The 21,352-nt window shown below is 37.0% G+C and overlaps 2 protein-coding genes across 2 annotated transcripts in view; both read right to left on the minus strand.

Moving 5' to 3' along the window:
• cul1b (cullin 1b) overlaps positions 1-5,259 on the minus strand; it is a 16,194-nt gene extending 10,935 nt beyond the window's left edge. Inside the window, exons 1-2 of the mRNA XM_081353096.1 lie at positions 5,147-5,259; positions 1,940-2,282 (exon numbers count right to left, since the gene is read on the minus strand). Coding sequence (XP_081209222.1) covers positions 1,940-2,079 — 140 coding nt within the window. The 5' untranslated portion in view covers positions 2,080-2,282; positions 5,147-5,259. The remainder of the gene's footprint in view (positions 1-1,939; positions 2,283-5,146) is intronic.
• A 9,304-nt stretch (positions 5,260-14,563) lies between these two features.
• Positions 14,564-21,352, minus strand: part of cntnap2a (contactin associated protein 2a) — a 470,798-nt gene continuing 464,009 nt past the window's right edge. The window contains exons 23-24 of the mRNA XM_081353019.1: positions 16,833-16,904; positions 14,564-16,732 (exon numbers count right to left, since the gene is read on the minus strand). Coding sequence (XP_081209145.1) covers positions 16,533-16,732; positions 16,833-16,904 — 272 coding nt within the window. The 3' untranslated portion in view covers positions 14,564-16,532. The remainder of the gene's footprint in view (positions 16,733-16,832; positions 16,905-21,352) is intronic.

A 21,352-nucleotide genomic window follows, 5' to 3' on the forward strand; every position in this document is an offset into this window, starting at 1 on the left:
AGAAAAATGTGTTTTACACATAGACTAAAAAAAATCCCAAACCACTTTTTGTACCAGGCTGTAAAAAAAAAATCTGCTGTAAATTTGGGCGTATTAACATGGGGGTTTATGGGACTGACTCTCTTTTGGAGCCTGTCCTAGCGGCCAGTCGGTGAATCGCAGTTTAAGTCACTTCCGTGTTGGATTCAAGAGACCGGAAGGTTGCCGCTCGGTTTTATATTAAAGCAGGCAACCTCTTCTGGTACACCCAATAAACAAAATAAGGTTTATTGTTTTAGTTTGTTTTAACCTTTTAAAATAGTACCATATGTCCTCTTTAAAATAATCATGCATAAAATTATAATTGGGGAAACAAAGAATAAACCTTTTAAAGGGACTTGTACTATTTCCAAGAAGCTTAAAACAGCCTGTTTCAAATCCAAAGGTCACCTCTCAATATTAAACAAGAATGAGACAGTACCTTCAGTCTCAGTGCTCAAGCCCTTGAGAAAACTTTTGTTTTAATAGACTTTCCTAGACATGTTCTACTCTGACACGCAAGAAGCCGTCTAGAGAAGCTTTTATGCATCTTGGACAGAAATAAGTCAACGATATTAAAAGTCCTCTACAAGGGTGTGCATTTATTGCAAGCTGTTGTCTCATTAGCTTAAAGGTCGTGACCACATAAACAGTGATTACCAGAACAATTGTGTTTGTGTGTGTGCGTGTTTGTTTTTCTGGGTGCTAAGTTTCACACCTTTATCACTAACCGTGAGATCCAGCACTTTGATACTATAAACCTGCATGCTGAGACTCAGATTCTCAGCAGCGCTAAAGAAACCTGCAAAAACTGCAGAAAGTTTTCTGTGTGCACACAGGGCCAAACGCAGACAAATAAAAGACATTACTGAAGATGTAGAGAATGACATCTGTGGGTGGCAGATGAAACTCAGAGCAATTACGCCTCTGTGTCTGATGTGGCACTAGTGGGTGAAATGCAAAACTGCTAATTTGAAAGTGGTGTAAGTTTTAATTTCCCAGACACAAACTGCTCTGAAGAGCTCTAGAATGGAACACTCGTTGGCATGGCATTACAAAAAAAGCCAAATAAAAGTAATAACGCCATGTACTTTGATTTTACATTGTTTTTTGATTTACATTTTACTCAACATATATATCATAATTCCACTGTTATTAAAAGAATAGACTTGTGTATATATCCAAAAACTTTTTAAAATCGTGATGAAGTTAATTTGAAATAGTGTTTTACACTCAATGATTTCATCTTCTCTAATATTAAAAAAGGATTATTAATCCCACATTTTTACCGTCGCCATGTTGACTCGTAGTGTGAACACTTAAGTTCGGGGGCACCACAACGGGAGATTCTAAGGGCCCTGGTCTATTGGGAAGGGAAATTCAGCGCTCTGAAAACACCCTTCCCCACTGTGTGGTTGAAAAGATTGTCAAGCGGTTTTGCTCTCTCTGGGTCAGCGGAGGCGCCAACGCAGATCTGAATGTTCCAATGTGATTCTGATACAGGTGAATTGTTGTCATTTAGGAATGAGATTGTGTGGATGTTTGAATCGAGATCACAATCTTTTAACAATTAATCTCGCGGCTCTCCTTGACCAAGAGAGAAATCTGCACAGGGAACTCTTTTGCCCTCAAACGAAACTCCCGATATTGTGGCTATTCCACTCATCATGACTATTTCGCCCACAAAACTTTTCCGAACAATGGTAAGTATGACTGCATCTTAAGGGCCTGAGCTAAACCTATAAATTCCACCTTTAGAACTTACCAAAAGAGTGAGAAAAAGTTGCTGTACTTATTCTCATTTCAAGTGCAAAATTCACACACATTGTACCACACCTAACAAGACAAAGACTTTCAGTGTGCTGGCCACAGCTGCTGCCCCCATTAATCCCCATTCATCCCGCTGTGCCTGGTAAGATACGTATAGAGTTCCATGTAGCGTGACTTAGCCATGCTCTGGCGTGTATAGACCTGCTGTATTCCTGCTCTCAGGTCATCCCAGATCTGGTCCAGCCCAATCTGTTTGAGCCCGTGGGTGTTCTGGCCCCTGTTGGATGACATTGTCTCTGTGCCGGTCTGCTCGTGTCAGATAAATCCTCTCTTCTCCCCGTTCTGCTCCAGAACACTGCTGCTTCACATGTAGTCCACCATGCTGGAGGGCATTCAGACAGGATCAGTTCAGGGATGAGTACCGCTTCACTTCACAGATGGTGCTGCAGGCTGGTCTAGGGTTACAGAAGCGTCCAAACACTTCCGTAGGGTATCTGCGAGAGCAAACAAATCAGGTTTGAAATAAAATAATCACACTTATCATTTTAAAATGGTACAACATAAAGCAGATGTAACAACGACAACAGGTTATGCATTACATACAGTATTATAAACAACACTTACAGGTGTTAACAATAGTGCAGAACTAGCAATTATTCTATAGGGAAAACAAACAAAAGCAAGAGCCAAAAAAAGATTCATCCAGGTCTTCTAAATAAAATGAACTTACATATTTAAGAGAAAAAGCAAACCTAACAGGCGACTTATAGGAATCTAACTAAGCATCATACCGGAGCTCATGTGAAGTGACAAGCATTGGGTCAGGGTTATATTAAGCGGCATGTCTGCTGTGTGTTGTTTTGCAGAGGATATGCATTTTGCTGGTCATTGTTTACATGTTGTGACGTTCGAGATGCCACATTTTAGAGGCAAGAGTGACCGAGGGTTGGTGCATCAGAACATGTGACCAGCAGGATTGGGTTTAGCTGGGTTATTAATAGCATTTCCCACATCGTTCTCTCTAGGGCTTCTTGTGTACAGACAGCTGTTTCTATAGTCAGCAGGAGGGCTAATATGATCAATAAATACATCTCTTGAGTGATAAAATCAGGATTCTGTTTCAGACACATATCGCAGTCAAGTTTAGATGTAAATGCTAAAGTATCTGCTACATTTTTTTTTTTCTTCTTCTGTGTAACTTATGTAAATCAAGAGAGGCAAAGTCTCACAACAGACCCAGCCCTGCTAAATCACTGACCCAGAGATTGAGAGGTTTTACAACAGGGGAAATAAACAAGATGAAGTGGCGTCACACCGTTAAGATCAGCCCAGCTTATGGTGACATATATAAGAGGCGCAGCTGTTGAAGAGGACACTGACTTTTTATGATCCCTCACCTATTTAACAGACTAAACTCATAAATGAACACACTAGCTTTACGATATATGCTGAGTATAAACTCTTCTTTCAGCCTCTGTAAGTGGGATTGCTATTAATAGCAATAATAGTCATTCATTCATTATTACCCATAATATTTCAGTACTTTTAAAGGGGTCATCGGATGCCCATTTTACACAAGTTGGTATGATTCTCTTCATGTAAAATATGTAACATACTTTGGTTAAAATCCCTCAATGGTTGTGTTAAACAACACCCTTTTTACCTCCTCAAAAACAGCTCTGATCACAGCAACCCGTTTCGGTGTCCGTCAATGGTTTCGGGTGGAGCATGAGCAATATGAGTCATATTGCTCAGAAAATCCAAATGGCTTGATTATTGAAAGTGTTTAGGCTTTTTGAGGATTAAAAAAAGGAGCGAATGGATTTCTTTCATTGTATGGTGGTTGTGTCCACACACTGCAGACACATTTACATGCAAACACCATTATAAAAGTGAATTTAGCATCCGATGACCCCTTTAAGGCAATATTAAATATTAAGGCTATTAAATATAAAACTCAAGCGCTTTGCTTGGTCATTGTGGGAAAACAGTTTGTGAATGTCAAACTGCTTGAGCCCGGTCACATTTAATCTTATTAGATCAGCCAAAGCAAGGCTAGACTCTCTGACCACATTCATCAGTAGGTCAGGATCTGTAGGTTGTCAAAGTTTCAACAATTACAGTCAGAGAAGGGCCCAGGAGTCCTTTAAGGTAAAAGAAAATCACATTTTGCATTAAATGGATATTTCACCCAAAAAAGACAGAAAATTACACACCTTTATGTGATGACTTTCTTCTGTGGAACACAAAATTAGATGTTTTGAAGAATACTGGTAACCAAATAGTTTTAATTACCATTAGCAATACATTTTGTTGTGTTCGCAGAAGAAATTCATACAGTTTTGGGTAAATGATGACAATTTGAATTTTTGGCTGACTATCCATTTAAATGTTCATCAACTGTGGGTTGGATCATGTAAAGACACATTGACTGATTCAGAACAAAAGAAGGACACAAAGCACAACAAATACAAACACTTTTCTTCACCAGTCAGCTTATTCACCATAAGCTTGAACATGATTTTTTAATGTGCTTTATGTGTGACTTTTTATTTTAATATTATATTATTTTTGTGGCGTATATAGGCATCAGGCAAATTGTCCACAAAAAGTATACATCTACATGACTGTCATGACAGTTTAATCGTCCCTATTGTAAAACAATTAATATTTTTTGGCATCTGAGGACTCCTTTGCCAATAAAGCATGCAAATATTAGCATGATTCATAAGCCATTCTCTAGGAAACCTTTTATTGAGGTTATAATTTCCGAAGGAAACTTACCACACACTGGCAAATGAGGTTTAGGAAACTATGGGTTCAAAATAAAACCCATTCTTGGTCACTTATGGCATTTTGGCCAAACAATGCAATCTAGATAGGCATCTGAGACAGCAGAATTAATGTGAATGTGTATAACTCACTGTTCACTCTTCAGACGGCCTCAGCATTTATCAACCGCTTAGAAGACCTTACCAAGAGCATGTTAACATCCTAAATATGCAATGTCTTAATTCCATGTCTGTTTTGAAAACAGTATCAACACATTAGCAATGCTAGGTAGCAACTCGCTAGCTTCAGGTAACTTACCCTGGTAAACTGACGCTGAGGAGAAATATTGAGACATATTAATGCCAAATAAACGAATGACATTAAAATATAACCTAGAAATAAGGCAAACAACACTTGTTATTAAACTACTGAAGTAATACGGCGAAGCTTTTGAGATATTGAAGTAAAATGGCCACCTATGCATTAAGTCGTTTACAATACCAGAAAAACGTTTGTCTTTCTTCTCTAGTTACATGTCCTGCCAAACCGGAGCAGCTGACATGTATATAAAGATATTTAGTCTTACCTGTACCCGTTTCAAACGTCGAGGTGTATGAGGTTGAGGCCCTATGCTGTGTCTGACTGGAGATGATTGGGAATTCCGTATTAGAGCGAGTGAAGCGTCATACGCCACATCTCAGAGAAATACAACGACCTCTAGTGTTCACTTACTTCAGGACCCTGGCGTCCATATTCACACTGTGTCGACCAAGAATAATCTATTACATTTTTTCCCTTTTATTGATATATTTTAATGTAGTTGTTTGTTATTTATTCTCTAAACAACTCGACTACTTCAATAGCTGCCTTTTCATCCCCTTCATACTTGTTTTTGTGTCCTGTACTGGTTGGCACTTTTGTGAAACTGATTCATTTTCTATGGTTATGGTGCAATGAACAGACTATATTGTGAACTTTTGATAATATAGTAGCCTTTTCATGCCTTCAGTACACCCAGTGGTTTAAATAGTAGTTATTCTTTATAGTAGTGAACATAACTAGCATTCACCCACTTCTTTACATTACACAAATTTCTACTGTTACAAAATAATAGCATTTGCCTCACATTATCCAAACAGCCATGCAATTGGTTTATTTCACTGGACAAATGATCCAATTTTTAATGTCCCAACCAGTCATAACCCCAAATTATATTTTTGAAATATCCCAACCAGTCATAACATATATATATATATATATATATATATATATATATATATATATATATATATATATATATATATATATATATATATATATATATATATATATATATATATATATATATATATATATATATATATATATATATATATTCTTTTTTATAGGAATAATAATATTTATGAACATTTTACTTATTTTACAGTTGAGTCTCATACAATGAGACTGCTCCAAAATGATATAGCACAAAATAAAGAAGACCTACAAACAGGGCGCGAAGGCCTTCAGGGTGGTCAGAAAGGGAATTGCACATTCACAAAACACTCACCTAAAGGATTATTAGGAACACCTGTTAAATTTCTCATTAATGCAATTATCTAATCAACCAATCACATGGCAGTTGCTTCAATGCATTTAGGTGTGTGGTCCTGGTCAAGACAATCTCCTGAACTCCAAACTGAATGTCAGAATGGGAAAGAAAGGTGATTTAAGCAATTTTGAGCGTGGCATGGTTGTTGGTGCCAGACGGGCTGGTCTGAGTATTTCACAATCTGCTCAGTTACTGGGATTTTCACGCACAACCATTTCTAGGGTTTACAAAGAATGGTGTGAAAAGGGAAAAACATCCAGTAGCCTATGTGGCAGTCCTGTGGGTGAAAATGCCTTGTTGATGCTAGAGGTCAGAGGAGAATGGGCCAACTGATTCAAGCTGATAGAAGAGCAACTTTGACTGAAATAACCACTCGTTACAACCGAGGTATGCAGCAAAGCATTTGTGAAGCCACAACACGCACAACCTTGAGGCGGATGGGCTACAACAGCAGAAGACCCCACCGGGTACCACTCATCTCCACTACAAATAGGAAAAAGAGGCTACAATTTGCACGAGCTCACCAAAATTGGACAGTTGAAGACTGGAAAAATGTTGCCTGGTCTGATGAGTCTCGATTTCTGTTGAGACATTCAGATGGTAGAGTCAGAATTTGGCGCAAACAGAATGAGAACATGGATCCATCATGCCTTGTTACCACTGTGCAGGCTGGTGGTGGTGGTGTAATGGTGTGGGGGATGTTTTCTTGGCACACTTTAGGCCCCCTAGTGCCAATTGGGCATCGTTTAAATGCCACGGCCTACCTGAACATTGTTTCTGACCATGTCCATCCCTTTATGACCACCATGTACGATGGGTACTTCCAGCAGGATAATGCACCATGTCACAAAGCTCGAATCATTTCAAATTGGTTTCTTGAACATGACAATGAGTTCACTGTACTAAAATGGCCCCCACAGTCACCAGATCTCAACCCAATAGAGCATCTTTGGGATGTGGTGGAACGGGAGCTTCGTGCCCTGGATGTGCATCCCACAAATCTCCATCAACTGCAAGATGCTATCCTATCAGTATGGGCCAACATTTCTAAATAATGCTTTCAGCACCTTGTTGAATCAATGCCACATAGAATTAAGGCAGTTCTGAAGGCGAAAGGTGGTCAAACACAGTATTAGTATGGTGTTCCTAATAATCCTTTAGGTGAGTGTATATTTGATGCAACTTTCACACGCAATTGATTGACAGATAAACTCCTATTTCAGCACTGTTAAGTTTGGGACATTTTCAGCAAACTGTTTGCTTCGTACATTCAGTTTAACCGCATTAAAGAGGGCAAATGTTATCATTCAACTGTGTATATGCATTTTAAACATTATGATCTTTGCCCATGCAGTAAATGCACATCCCTTATTTACAGCACATTTAATTCCACTGCTAATATGGTATGACCCATTTCAGGAGTGGCCAAATTTACAATTTAAAACCAGTCAGAGATAGAAATGTATCTTTATATTTACAGTTAAGGCTTCATATTATGGGTAGACTATTTTCTTTGACACCCAACCCCCTTCCCCCCTTTGTTTGTATGTCCTGGGATCAAGCCTTCTTTTGGGAGGTCAGACCCCCTCAAACACCCCTGTAATTTGCACCCTGCCTACAAAGTAATGCCACACAAAAATTGCAGGCTCCATGTTTGACCAAAACTCCACCTTTGGCTTTTCTCTCTGTAAAACAATCTCCTCAACAGCTTGAGATTTACATTCATCTTTTCTGCATTGGTTTTTGATTTCAAACACTTGCACGTAGCCTAACCTTCCCAGTGTTCTTGTAATTGTCGATTCATGAACTTTGACTTTAGCTAAGGCAAGAGGCCTGCAGTTCTTTGGCCATTATGTCTGGTTTCTTTGCGTTTCCTTGATGATTTTACATTCTGCTCTTGGAGAGATTTTAGTTGGTCGACCACTCCTGGGAAGATTCATCACTGTTCAAGAGTTATCCATTGGTGGATTATGGATCGGGGAAGTCCCATCATCTTTGAAATGGATCTGTAGTCCTTACCAGACTTTTTCTTAAGGATCAAACTTTATGGATAAGGATCAAAATCAGATTTATTCTGAGCAGTGATTGCTGTCTTCAGATGGAGCTGCAGGCTGATAGGGCTGTCCAACCACTTCAGCTGTGAAAAGGAAAACAAATCCGTTTTCAAATCACTTTATTTTCTGTACATATCCAGCTTTTTAAACCTTACTGTGCATAGACAACTGCTTCTATCAGTTTACCAACTCTGGTGACTGCAACATCGCTCTGTTTTTTTTTCAAGCCAAGTTATTTATATAGCACATTTCATACATTACATGACCACAACTGGAAAAAAAGAAGCAAAAAAAGAAACTTCCTTCCTTCCTTTTTTTTTTTTTTTAAAGATGAAACAGTGCCAATTTACATTTGATTTTCTTGCCTGCAATTCATTAGGGGAAGTAGGCCCTATTTAAATGCAAAATACGGAGTTGAATCATTGTTAATTGAATCGTGCATCAAACTAAATCATTCTAGACTTGCAAAACCCGCTTTGATTCTAAACAGTCGAAACGACTCCCAGTCAACCCAAAGATGCACAAATGTGTTAATTTCAAGACTAATTTTAATACAATATTTGTGTCAATACATTAGCAATGCAAGCTAACAGCTGGTTAGCCTCAGTTAGGCTGCTGAAATATTAATGCCAAGCAAACGAGTAGCATCGTAGAATAACTAAAGAATAACCAAACATTGTTTTTCACCTTACGACGACTTTGAGTTTGACCAACTAACAGCTAACTACTTAAGAAGCACAAAACATTTATCTTTTTGGTAAATGGACAAATATCTCCCACTTAATTATGTGTTATGTCAAAATGAAGTGTCTGATAAGTATATAAAGATATTGAATCTTGACAACTGTCTCTGAGGTCCAGCTCTAAATGGCTTGAGGAAGTCTCTATGCTGCTGCTTAGCTGAGGATTCCACAGAGCAAACGAAGCGTTTTACGCCACAGCGCCCCCTAGTGCTTAAAGCGCTCATTTCAATACCAGACTTTTGACTTTTTCTAAACGATTACTCATTTAATCTCCTTTCAAACGTGCAAGTACAATCTGAATGTACAACTAACTATAATTTAGTAACCTTTACTACCTTAGATCTGGTTTATTACTTCACCAGCATTTTATACAATGCAAAATGTTATCAATGAGCAACCTGCTAACATTTCTCAGAAACAATGGGCTTCCTGTATGTTCTTGCAACTATTCACTCCAAAGTGGCAATATTTTGTTCTAAATGGATTAGAAAAGATGTAATTTTACAATGTTCCTGCCAGGGCACCAATTTAATGACATTATGAATGAACAATATTAGTCTTGCACTGTTTAATTGACAGTACAGACAATTAGCCTGTATTGTAAAATCAATCTCAAGAGATATCAAAATATGTCCAGCCATTGAATCAGGGTATAGGGAACTGGAAGGTCTACCTCCAATAGGCCTTAGACAGGTTAGACACCATTGAATTTAACATGGGTGAAAACAAAGCTTTGTGGGATAGACTTAGTCTTTACAATTTCCTGTCTCAAAGACCATTTGGGAAGGCATTTCCCCTTGTGCAATTGATAGCAGTACTAGCCTAAATATGCATTAATATACATCATATTTATTTTTCCCCTTCCTCCCCATTTACACTTTTCTACAGATAATCCAATATTTCAGGCCCCAACCCAGGCATAACCCAAATTTATGACATGACAAACATTTTATATGCATGTTTTGTTTAATATTTGTTCATAATAGTAATATTTATGAGGATTTCTCTTATTTTGCTATCTGGCCTCATACGATGCGATGAACACAATATCTTATTGCACAATATCTTTTTATTCTCTTCAATGAAAAAACAAAACAAAAAAACTATATATTATAGAAAAATATATATTCATGCCTGACACAGCAATAAGTAAACAAATATGGTGCAAGAAGTAAATACAAGTATGAAATAAAGAAAGCCTAGAATAGGAGTAAGACTGCTGGCAACATGTTTTCACTGTTTAAGACCAGACACAATGGGAAGACACCTTTATTAAACAGAAACTTCCACTTCTGCCACTTCTGTCTTTACAAGATTTTCCTCAAAAACTTGAGAGTCTTCCTGTAGCTTCTTCTCAAACAAGAGTTGAGTAGTTATTTTCTTCTTCTTCTGCAGTGGTTTTCCCCTTGACACTCTCTCGCGATGCCTGATTCTGTCCAGTCTCCTTCTGATTGTGGAATCATGAACTTTGACTTTAGATAAAGCAAGAGAAGCCTGCAGCTCTTTAGATGTGATTTCAGGGTTTTTGGCGACTTCCTGGATGATTTTGCGTTGCGTCCGCGGAGAGATCTTAGTTGGTCGACCACTCCTGGGAAGATTCATCACTGTTCCATGCGTTTTCCATTTGCAGATTATAGATCTGATTGTGGATCTGTGCAGTCCCATAATCTTCGAAATGGATTTGTACCCCTTACCTGCCTTGTAATGAAAAATGACCCTTTCTTTGAACTCTTCAGGAAGTTCATTTGATCGTGGCATTATGCATTTGCTGAATCTTTGTGCGGATTTGAATCAAAATCAGGTTGCTTCTGAGCAATGCTTCCTGTCAGGAAAGCTGACAGGATGATTCAGTATTACTGCAGCGTCCAACCACAAGGTATCTATGAGTGAACAAATACCAAATTAGGTTTTAAACCTTCTGGTTCTCAAGCAATAAAGGACTGGTTTTACTGCAGGAGATATAAACAAGAATGAGTGGCGTCACACCGTCAGGATCAGCCCAGCTTAAAAGAGATGCAGACAGTTGAAGAGGTCAGGAGATCTGTCAGAATATACAGTCATGTGAAAAAGAAAGGACACCCTATTGAATTCTATGGTTTTACATATCAGGACATAATAAAAATCATCTGGTCCTTGGCAGGTCTTCAAATTAGGTAAATACAATCTCAGATGAACAACAACACATGACATATTACACCATGTCATTATTTATATAATGAAAACTAGGCCAAGATGGAGAAGCCATGGGTGAAAAACTAAGTACCTTACTGCTTCCATAGGAATGAAGAGGGTAAGTAGCAGTCAGCCACTGCTAATCAGATGCCTTTGATTAACTGATCATGAGCATGCAGGTGTATGTGTGTGTGTTAACACAATGCTAAGGAGGAAAGACATCAGCAATGATCTAGAGAAGCAATTGCTGCTGCCATCAATATGGGAAGCGTTATACAGCCATTTCCAAACAACTGAAATCCATCATTGTACAGTGAGGAAGACTATTTACAAGTGGAAAACATTCAAGACAGTTGCCAATCTTGCAGAAGTGGACGTCCCAGCAAATTTACCCCAAGATGCAGAGCTCAGAGATATCTAAAAACACCCAAGAACTACACCTCAGACTCCACAGGCCTCAGTTACCGTGGTATATGTTAAAGTTCATGAAAGTACAATTAGAAAAAGATGGGAAAAATATGACATTTTGGGAAGGGCTGCCAGGAGAAAGCTTCTTCTTCCTCCAGCATGGCTTAGATTTGCAAAGTTGCATCTTAACAAACCTCAAGACTTCTGGAACAATGTTGAGACAAGACCAAAGTGGAGATGTTTGGCCATAATGCACAGTGCCACTTTGGCGGAAAGAAAACCAAACACAGCATTTCAGCACAAACACCTCATATCAACTATCAAGCTCTGTGGTGAAGGGGTGATGATTTGGGCTTGATTTTCAGCCAGAGGACCTGGGTACCTTGCAGTCTTTGAAGCTTGGCCAAACTTGGGTCATGCACACCAGCAAATCTACAACAGAAGGGCTGAAAAAGAAAAGAATCAAGGTGTTGCACTGGCCCAGTCAAAATCCAGACCTCAACCCGATTGAAATTCTGTGACGGGAACTTCAGAGAGCTGTGCATGAACAAATGCCCAGAAACCTCAAAGAAATGAAGCAACGTTGTAAAGAAACGCGGGCCAAAATTACTCCAGAACAATGTGAGAGCTTGTCGTACAGAAAATGATTACTTCAACTTATTGCTGCTAAAAGTGTCTCTAAAAGCAACTGAATCATTGGTTGTTCTTAGTTTGTCTCACATGGCTTCTCCATTTTGGCTTTATTTTTTTTTTAAATAAATAATGACACAGTCACAGAGTAATATGCCATGTGTTGTTCATCTGAGGTTGTATTTACCTCATTTTAAGACCTGCTAACACCAGATGTTTATGTCCTGATACTGAACCATAGAATTCAAAAGGGTGTCCTCATCATGAACGTATGCTGTGTCACCAATCTCTGTTTGTGGGACGAGGCTCTTAGTATTAATAATGCTCATGCATTACCTTAGATTATGGGTATTATACTGAAAACAGATTGTTGTTAACGTCAATCCGCTTTTGCCAGGTCAACTTTAACCTTATTAGATCAAGTCTAGACTCCTTGACCTAATAGCCCACATTCAGGGTGGGATATTTGTAGCATATTCACAGCAAACTAAAATTCAATTCTGTCTGGTCACCATGTCCCTTGCTAAAGTGAAATAAAAGGTTCAAATTACACTAAACCAAACATAAGTAAGGTAAAATGGCAACACTAGAACAGGCTTTTCTTATGTTTCCAGAGTACTCAAGTAAAAAAAAAAAAAAAAGGTCATTTAAGTTAAAAGTGTGTTACACTTCTCTACTTTTGCATTAAATCACTACATTAAAAATAACTTTTAAAACAAATGCTTTTAAGACAACTGCAATGCTGGCTAGCTTCAGGTCTCAGGTAAAGTGACGTTGAGGTGAATATTTAAGGAATATTAATGCAAAATTAACGAGTGACATACAGCAAGCAACATTTATTATTCAAACTCTCTAGCGTGGTAAAGCTTTTGCCTAAACGTCCACTTGTTCGGATAAAACCCTCCGACTAGGTATATATTATCCCAAAAACCGAGTGGCGGACACGTACTTAATCTTACCCGTTTGAAATGTTGAGCTGTAAGAGGTTGAGGTCTGTGCTGTTTCTGTCTCTCTCTGTAGCTGGAGATTATAGGGATGGGAAATCAGTACGTAGAGCGAGTGAAGCGTCATAAGCCACAGCTCAGAAATACAGCGACCTCTAGTGTATATAGAGAGATACTGCGACCTCCAGTGTTCACTTGCGCCAGTTCTTTCGTGTTCTCAACTTTTTTTTTGACTCCAGGGCCGTCCATTGTCTGTACCATTTTTCGAAGGTCTCATGACTGGATAATGATATAGAGTAAGATTTTTTTTTAACTTTTTAGTAGCAGCAAGAAAGCGGCTGATTAACTTCGCTCTCAAAGGTAAGTTAAGTGACACCAAAGAAAACTAGGCCTACAGTGAAAAAAAGGAATCGGCAAGGAACAAACCAAACAATAACTGACATTTTGTTGTCTTAAAGGTAGGTTATAGCTTTAAGTAAAATGGCCACCTATTCAAATACATAATTTCCATTCAATATCTATGTTCAAATATCTATTTGTGCTTCCAAAAGGTACACAAAACATGTAGATTAATCTTACCAGGCAGGGTCTGTTTCTCCATCCAGTCATTTGACTAAATTCCGTTTTAATAAGGGTCATATCTTCAACATAAGAGACCCCTAGTTTCTATGGACAGCAGAATCTGTCTTTAGTTTCATAGATGACTATGTCTTCTTAGTGTTTAGCCTATAAAACAGTTGTATCAAATTATGCAAAATAGGGATGTCTGATAATGTAACTTGATAGGGGCTGAAAGACAACTTGAATAAACCCCCAGTAATTTTCCATTCAAATAATTTGTCATAACATATCTGTTGTGAATGTTGTTGGTAGCCTATTAAATAAACTACATGACAAACATTTGTTAGATACTTCTTTTTATTCCCTTCCCATAAGAATAGCCACATTTATGAGGAATTCTCTTATTTTGCAATCAGGCCTCACACAATAATGAGATGGATGAAAAGAGGTCAGTACAAATATCTTACGCTAAACAGCCAGTCGAGAACTGAGTTACTCTAAATATAAAAAAGTCTTTTACTATTCATTCCTGACTTGTCAACATCATAACAAAAGGTAAAAAATATGCCTCCAGGAGTAAATACAATTGTGATATTGCACAATAGTTTAAAGTACAGTATGTACAATTTCACATACAGTGGTCATGCTGCTGTTAAAACAAGTTGAATACACAAGCAAAATGCAATCATAATATGAGATACAGATGAGTAAATATATTATATTGTTTACACTTTCACTTGTATACTTACTCGGAAACAATAAAATGTCAAAGCCTTTGTGAATTGTTGTGATGTCAAAAAAAAATCTGTATTTACATTTAACAAAAAGGCCTACATGTGCCACAAGTAATGAATAATAAAAAAAACATTATTATTATTATTATTATTTTTTTTTACAAGAGACCTCCTGCCATGAAAAGAGACAAAAATCACCCTCACAAAACAAACTCAAAATGTAGAAAGAATAATACTGTAAAAGGTAAATGAAAAGGGGTCATATTATGAAAATTAAACCAATCAAAGCGTTCTATCTTCACTACAAGGAACATTCAAGTACATTTTTTTTTCTTCACAGATCTTCAGAACATTTTGAACATTCAGGCTTCCCCTAATACACATAAAGATGAGACAAAAACAAAGGCTAGATCATCTACAAAATATCCTCATAAAAATATATTCATTATTTCATTTATTGTGAACGTTAACTGACTTAACCCTAAAAGTGTACAAAACAATATGTAAATTTTTCAATGGAAATGAGGGTTGACGATTTTGATGATAGATTATGAAAAAGTGTGAAATGTCATGACTCTCGCATTCTCGGGAATCAGCAATCCCTCATTATCTTCTCCAAAAAGGTCCATTTGAATATCAATATTTTATTATAAATTATCTAAATTAACTTGTGGTTATATTCTGTGAATGTGATTGCGAACTCAGAGAACACTTCCAAACATATGTCATTATACACAAAACCTTCCAAAAAGAATAACACTGTAATATTATTCTAAATTATAAGAAGCATATTCACTGTTAGCAAAACCACATGAATATGAGAGCTGATGAGACAACGTTCAGATTTAGTTTGAGAAAATTATAATGAACTATTCAGATCAGAGATTGAAGTGCTCGGAATTATTCCAATACATGGCAGATGCGTCATAATGCTAATAAACCTTGATATTGATCACAAATAAATGCAGCACATATAAATCTGAGGGTGAGCAACATCCGCTTTCTAAAATCAATCTGTGAGCCAGTCTCTGAGAGAATACATACATCTGTATGTACATGTAAATGAAATTTTTATATAAACAGTAAAAAAAAAAACCCGATGAAAATGCTTTTGACAACATAATTTGACAAAATGCACAGTGCAATAATTGTTTTAAATGTTTTAGCATATATGCGAAATAATGTTCCATTCAGAACATTTATATAACAATGGCATTCCGAACACTTCTAAACTCATGAACATTGGGTCTAATTTTCGCTCAGACAAATATATCAATAAATACAAACAGCCGATTTATTTGTTGGGATTCTTCTTTACCTATTTAACCAGATAAAGTAGCATCTACATTGACAGCTGATTGAATCCTAAAGGCACCTTGAATTAAGTCATTCAATCGGGTGTCAGTGGTCCCACCTTCTTCATCTACAATGACAAACACTAATAATACACATTTGGGTGTTAATCTGCCAGATAGATGTCACTGTACCAGTGCTTCACCACAGCCTGCATAAATGACACACAGACGAAATGATGTCTCAAAATAACATCTTTATGCCATGATACATGCCTTCAGCAAAACAAATGCTTAAGACTGGGAGGTGTTTGGCAAGGAACAGTAAACTGAAGGCTTCCACAGGAAATAAATGAGTATAGCTGTGCAGAAGGCTACAAATATTCAGTGTCGATTTGACATAATTCTTGGTGCATGCCTTGATTTTCTTCCCCTCACTGAAACACTGATGATATACAATCTAATGTCATCTTAAAATTAAATCTCTGTCGTTTGTGCGGTGAATTCATATAGAGCATTTAACATTTACAGTCTGTCTAAAACATTTTCCACACAAGGACTTTTTGTAAGATTAAGCAATGATTAAACTTTTCATAAAAGGAATTTTGGCAAATAATTGTTTCTGTAAAAAAAAAGAAGAAAAAAAAAAGAACACATGGTGAAATGATTTATTAAGATGTGATCCAGAGATTACACACTTAAAAGACTTTTGCCAAAACACAATAGAAAGAGACAAGCCAGTCACTATGTACAGGACAGTTTCTCAAACTGGTGATGAGCTTGATCCAAAAACATTAGTTCTGATACTCAAAAAAAGATTCTGAAAGAGTCTGTACACCCCCATTAGATGAACCATTCCTTCTTGCTTTCGTCGATGGTCTCTGTGAAATTGGGCTCGGTGCCGATAATGGCGGCGTCAGCTGACTCGGACGACTCTCCCCCCTTGGCCTCGTTGGTGTGGTAAGTGCCTTTATGGCGGAACATGTACCGGATCAGAAACACCAGAGTGCACAGAATAGTGAAGATCACCACTGCGATGATACCTGCAAGGAGAATACATTTACGCTTAATGCATTTAAGAACAGATAACTTCAAAGTAGAAATTGTTCATCTGAATTAGTTATGAATATGCTGCCATCTCACCTCCTATTATAGCCGAATTCCTGTTAACTCCATCCGGTATCACTCTTTCCTCATTGAAGGGGAAATCAACACCTACAGGAGATCATCATAATAAACTTAATAAGTTTACATTTATCGGCATCGAAGTCGGCATTGGATATTTAATTGTGCACGCTAATTTTCCCGATTTTTACATTTAGGTTCTGAATTTGAAAAATGGATAGTTAAAGTTAATCTTTAAAAATGCTAATCATTTAATATCTGTTAAATATTTAGCAAAGATCATAATGAATATCCACTTTTCATATTGTATATTATGATGCCTAAATTCACTTGTAGTATTTTAGGTTCTATACAACCTTTTCTTCTAAGAGTGAGACTGAAAATAAATAAATGTGAAAACAGTGTCCAATTCTGAGAAGAGAATGAATATTGTTCTCAATGCCAAAAAGCATTTAAGTCAATCATTTTATCCCTTAAAACTCATCTTTGATCACCAAAATGACATATTTAATGAAACGTTTTTTCCTGGAAAAGTTTTTTCATTCATGACTTCAAATGGCTTGAATGTAACTCTACACCCTTGCCTCATTTAGTATATGTGGTTCTATGAATATGCAAATGAGCCCCGTCTCCACTTACTCACACCAGCTCAGAGATCCACTCGTTGATGTGATTGGTTACAAGGTAGTTTGTGATGTCAGAAACTCCAGCGATTTCAAAACGCGCTTTTGAGTCTTTGTTTCACTGCAGTTTTAAAGAGAAAATACTCAGCAATGGTGCTGACTTGTGCATTTACACATGGGTTGTCTTAAAGCATATTAAAAACACTACATAGAAATATAAACAACATAAAAAAAATTTCACCACAGGGCGACTAGTTTACATGTGGATTAGTTTTTTAAGGAGCTGCTATTACTAAACAGAATTCTTCTCATCATGTTTGTCAGATACACACATAATGGTTTAAAATGATGCACTAACGCATTTATAGCTGAGTAAAGCACATTGGTCTTTACAGAAGCCATTTTGTCCACTAACTGGCCATTGAACTTTTTACAGAATGGCAGCGAACAGCGAACGGAATGCCTGTTTATTTAAGTCGAAAATATGCTACTGATGTATTGAACTTTCGTTCAGTATTTGTGTTTAGTTTCTAAATCAAACTGAAAGCAATACAATAACAGTGGCAGTTAACAGGCTGAAAGTGGACAGATCTTATCACTGAGGTCAATTCTTCACTGTGGAGGTGCTGCAATCAATAAACTAGAATTGGAAATTAAACAGCAAGGGGTTTTACGCCACTCCTGGGAAATAATGAAGATATTTTAAGGATTTTAAGGAAGTGCCCCTATTATGCTATTTTAAAGGTTCCCAAATTTGTTTTGGAAGTCTCCTACAATAAGTTTACATGCATTCAAGGTCAAAAAACACTTTAATTTTCTCATCATATACATTGCGACCAGGGCTTGACATTAAAACCCACCAACTGCAAGTGGAATTCAGCAGTTGCGTGTAACGCAGTCACTCCTTCTATACCTCTCAGTATTAAATGTATTTTTTTCCGTTGCTTATTGCACTTAAACAGTTAAAAATACACAGAAAATAATGTCAAAATGCCAGTCTTGGAGAGTGTTCACGTCAGTTATGTTTTAAAGGGATGGTTCGGAGTAATTTCAACCTAGGGTCCTTTGCACCATGACCTCGAGCCAAACACCCCCCCCAGAAGCCTTTTTTCCCTTGGTCGGACATTATTAAAGTTAGAGCTTATTTAGAGATATCAGCCGAATGGCTTAGTGCAGGCGCTAATGGATCCCAGGCTGTATCTCGTAAATTACCCCACTAATAATGCCCGGAATGGTACCAAACTTCTATGGGCTTTTCCCAAATCACGGAAGTGACCTCGACGTCCGGGTTAGTGGTAGCATGAGCCATCAGGCAAGTGTTATTTAAATAAACTCCTGATGTACTTACAAACTTTCCAATGCCTCGTTTTATGAGTACAGAACCTATTTGTACTACTATAGAAGTTTGATACCATTCCGGGCATTATTAGTGGGGTAATTTACAAGATACAACCTGGGATCCATTGACGCCTGCACTAAGCCATTCGGCTGATATCTAAAGTCAAGTCAAGTCAAGTCAAGTTTATTTATATAGCGCTTTTCACAACACAGGTTGTATCAAAGCAGCTTCACAGTAATAAATTAGAACAATACATCAATGTTTGTTTCTAGTGGAACGTCTACGTTTGGTAATGCTGATCAATAGTATCGTTGATTGATTAATTAAATTAAATATCCCCAAATATCCCCAACTGAGCAAGCCAAAGGCAACAGTGGCAAGGAACCGAAAAACTCCATCAGGTGACCTAATGGAGAAAAAAAAACCTTGGGAGAACCCGGGCTCAGTCGGGGGCCAGTTCTCCTCTGGCGTTTATATGCTAGAGGTCGGATTTAACTGTAAGATTAAAAGTATTATATGAATGCCTGGCTGAAGAGATGCGTCTTTAATCTAGTTTTAAACTGGGAGAGCGAGTCTGAGCAACGAACAGTATCCGGAAGACTATTCCAGAGTTTTGGTGCTAAATGCATGCTAAATTTGGTGCTAAATTTAATTGCATTAATTCACTTGGAGTGATCCAACGCTGGATACTCTTATAGGTACATTTAAGCTTAATGCATTTAAGAACAGATAACTTCAAAGTAGAAATTGTTCATCTGAATTAGTTATGAATATGCTGCCATCTCACCTCCTATTATAGCCGAATTCCTGTTAACTCCATCCGGTATCACTCTTTCCTCATTGAAGGGGAAATCAACACCTACAGGAGATCATCATAATAAACTTAATAAGTTTACATTTATCGGCATCGAAGTCGGCATTGGATATTTAATTGTGCACGCTAATTTTCCCGATTTTTACTTTTAGGTTCTGAATTTGAAAAATGGATAGTTAAAGTTAATCTTTAAAAATGCTAATCATTTAATATCTGTTAAATATTTAGCAAAGATCATAATGAATATCCACTTTTCATATTGTATATTATGATGCCTAAATTCACTTGTAGTATTTTAGGTTCTATACAACCTTTTCTTCTAAGAGTGAGACTGAAAATAAATAAATGTGAAAACAGTGTCCAATTCTGAGAAGAGAATGAATATTGTTCTCAATGCCAAAAAGCATTTAAGTCAATCATTTTATCCCTTAAAACTCATCTTTGATCACCAAAATGACATATTTAATGAAACGTTTTTTCCTGGAAAAGTTTTTTCATTCATGACTTCAAATGGCTTGAATGTAACTCTACACCCTTGCCTCATTTAGTATATGTGGTTCTATGAATATGCAAATGAGCCCCGTCTCCACTCACTCACACCAGCTCAGAGATCCACTCGTTGATGTGATTGGTTACAAGGTAGTTTGTGATGTCAGAAACTCCAGCGATTTCAAAACGCGCTTTTGAGTCTTTGTTTCACTGCAGTTTTAACCCTCTGGGGACCAGGCTGTTTTTGGGGTCCTTGAGATGTTCTGACATGCCTTGACATTTGTGCTTTTTTCAGTTATTTATAAAGACGTTAATGGCAAAGGTGTAAATTCACTCTATATAGCACAAACAGGGCTACCATAATATGCGAGCAACGTGTATGTAGATGTTTGTATTTTTAAGAGAATAATGTTTATGCGTGGTTATTGGAAAAAATTCAAATGAAAGTTGCTGAATTAAGACCACAAAACACATATTAAATATGTGTCCACAAGACTTTTGACCAATGGATGTTGTCCCTTTGAGTTCTAGCTTGAAAATTATGTTAAAATAGTCTTGCTTTATCGTTCACAAAAAAAAAATACATTGATTTAAATGGTGTAAAACAGGTTTTGCTTGGAAAGCCAATATGCGAGGGGGAGGAGTAGTTTACACATTAGATTTCAATGTCCCACCCACTCTGCATAATTAGCCATTCATTCAGGTGTGACACTGACTGAGCCACAATACAAGGACAAAATATGTATTTAGAAGTAGACTTATATTGACCATTTAAGATTTCGCTTACATCTCTCTTGTAAATATGTTTTGCTATTTTATTAAAAATGTTACAATTACAAGAATAATTACAATTTCAACAATATTTCAAGTGTACTCTTTCTTTGTAAAAAAGAAAAAGAAAAAAGAATATAGGCCTACATTTTATCATATGTATTCATTAGTTTGAATATAGACAATTGCTAAACAAAAGCTTATTTGATGTGGCAGTATATTCTACAGTAGCCTAAAATCTGTACCCAAATCTAGTCAACAAGTGACTGACTGTAACGTTGTTTTTATGAAATATTAGGGCATATACATGCTAATTTGCAGTTTAATACGTTGCTTATACAAATACATTTTATTTAATTTTATTTCAACATATTCCAGTCGATTTTTACTCATCTCAGTAGGCTATAGCAAAGCAGTTTATTCTTTCACACACAGACGCGCGATTCATATTTAGGCTAAACAGTCTTTACAAATATGTCCCCTTCATTCATCTCACAGAAAG

This window comes from Scardinius erythrophthalmus (assembly GCF_964197995.2).
Source record: "Scardinius erythrophthalmus genome assembly, chromosome: 22".
NCBI classification, from domain to species: domain Eukaryota; kingdom Metazoa; phylum Chordata; class Actinopteri; order Cypriniformes; family Leuciscidae; genus Scardinius; species Scardinius erythrophthalmus.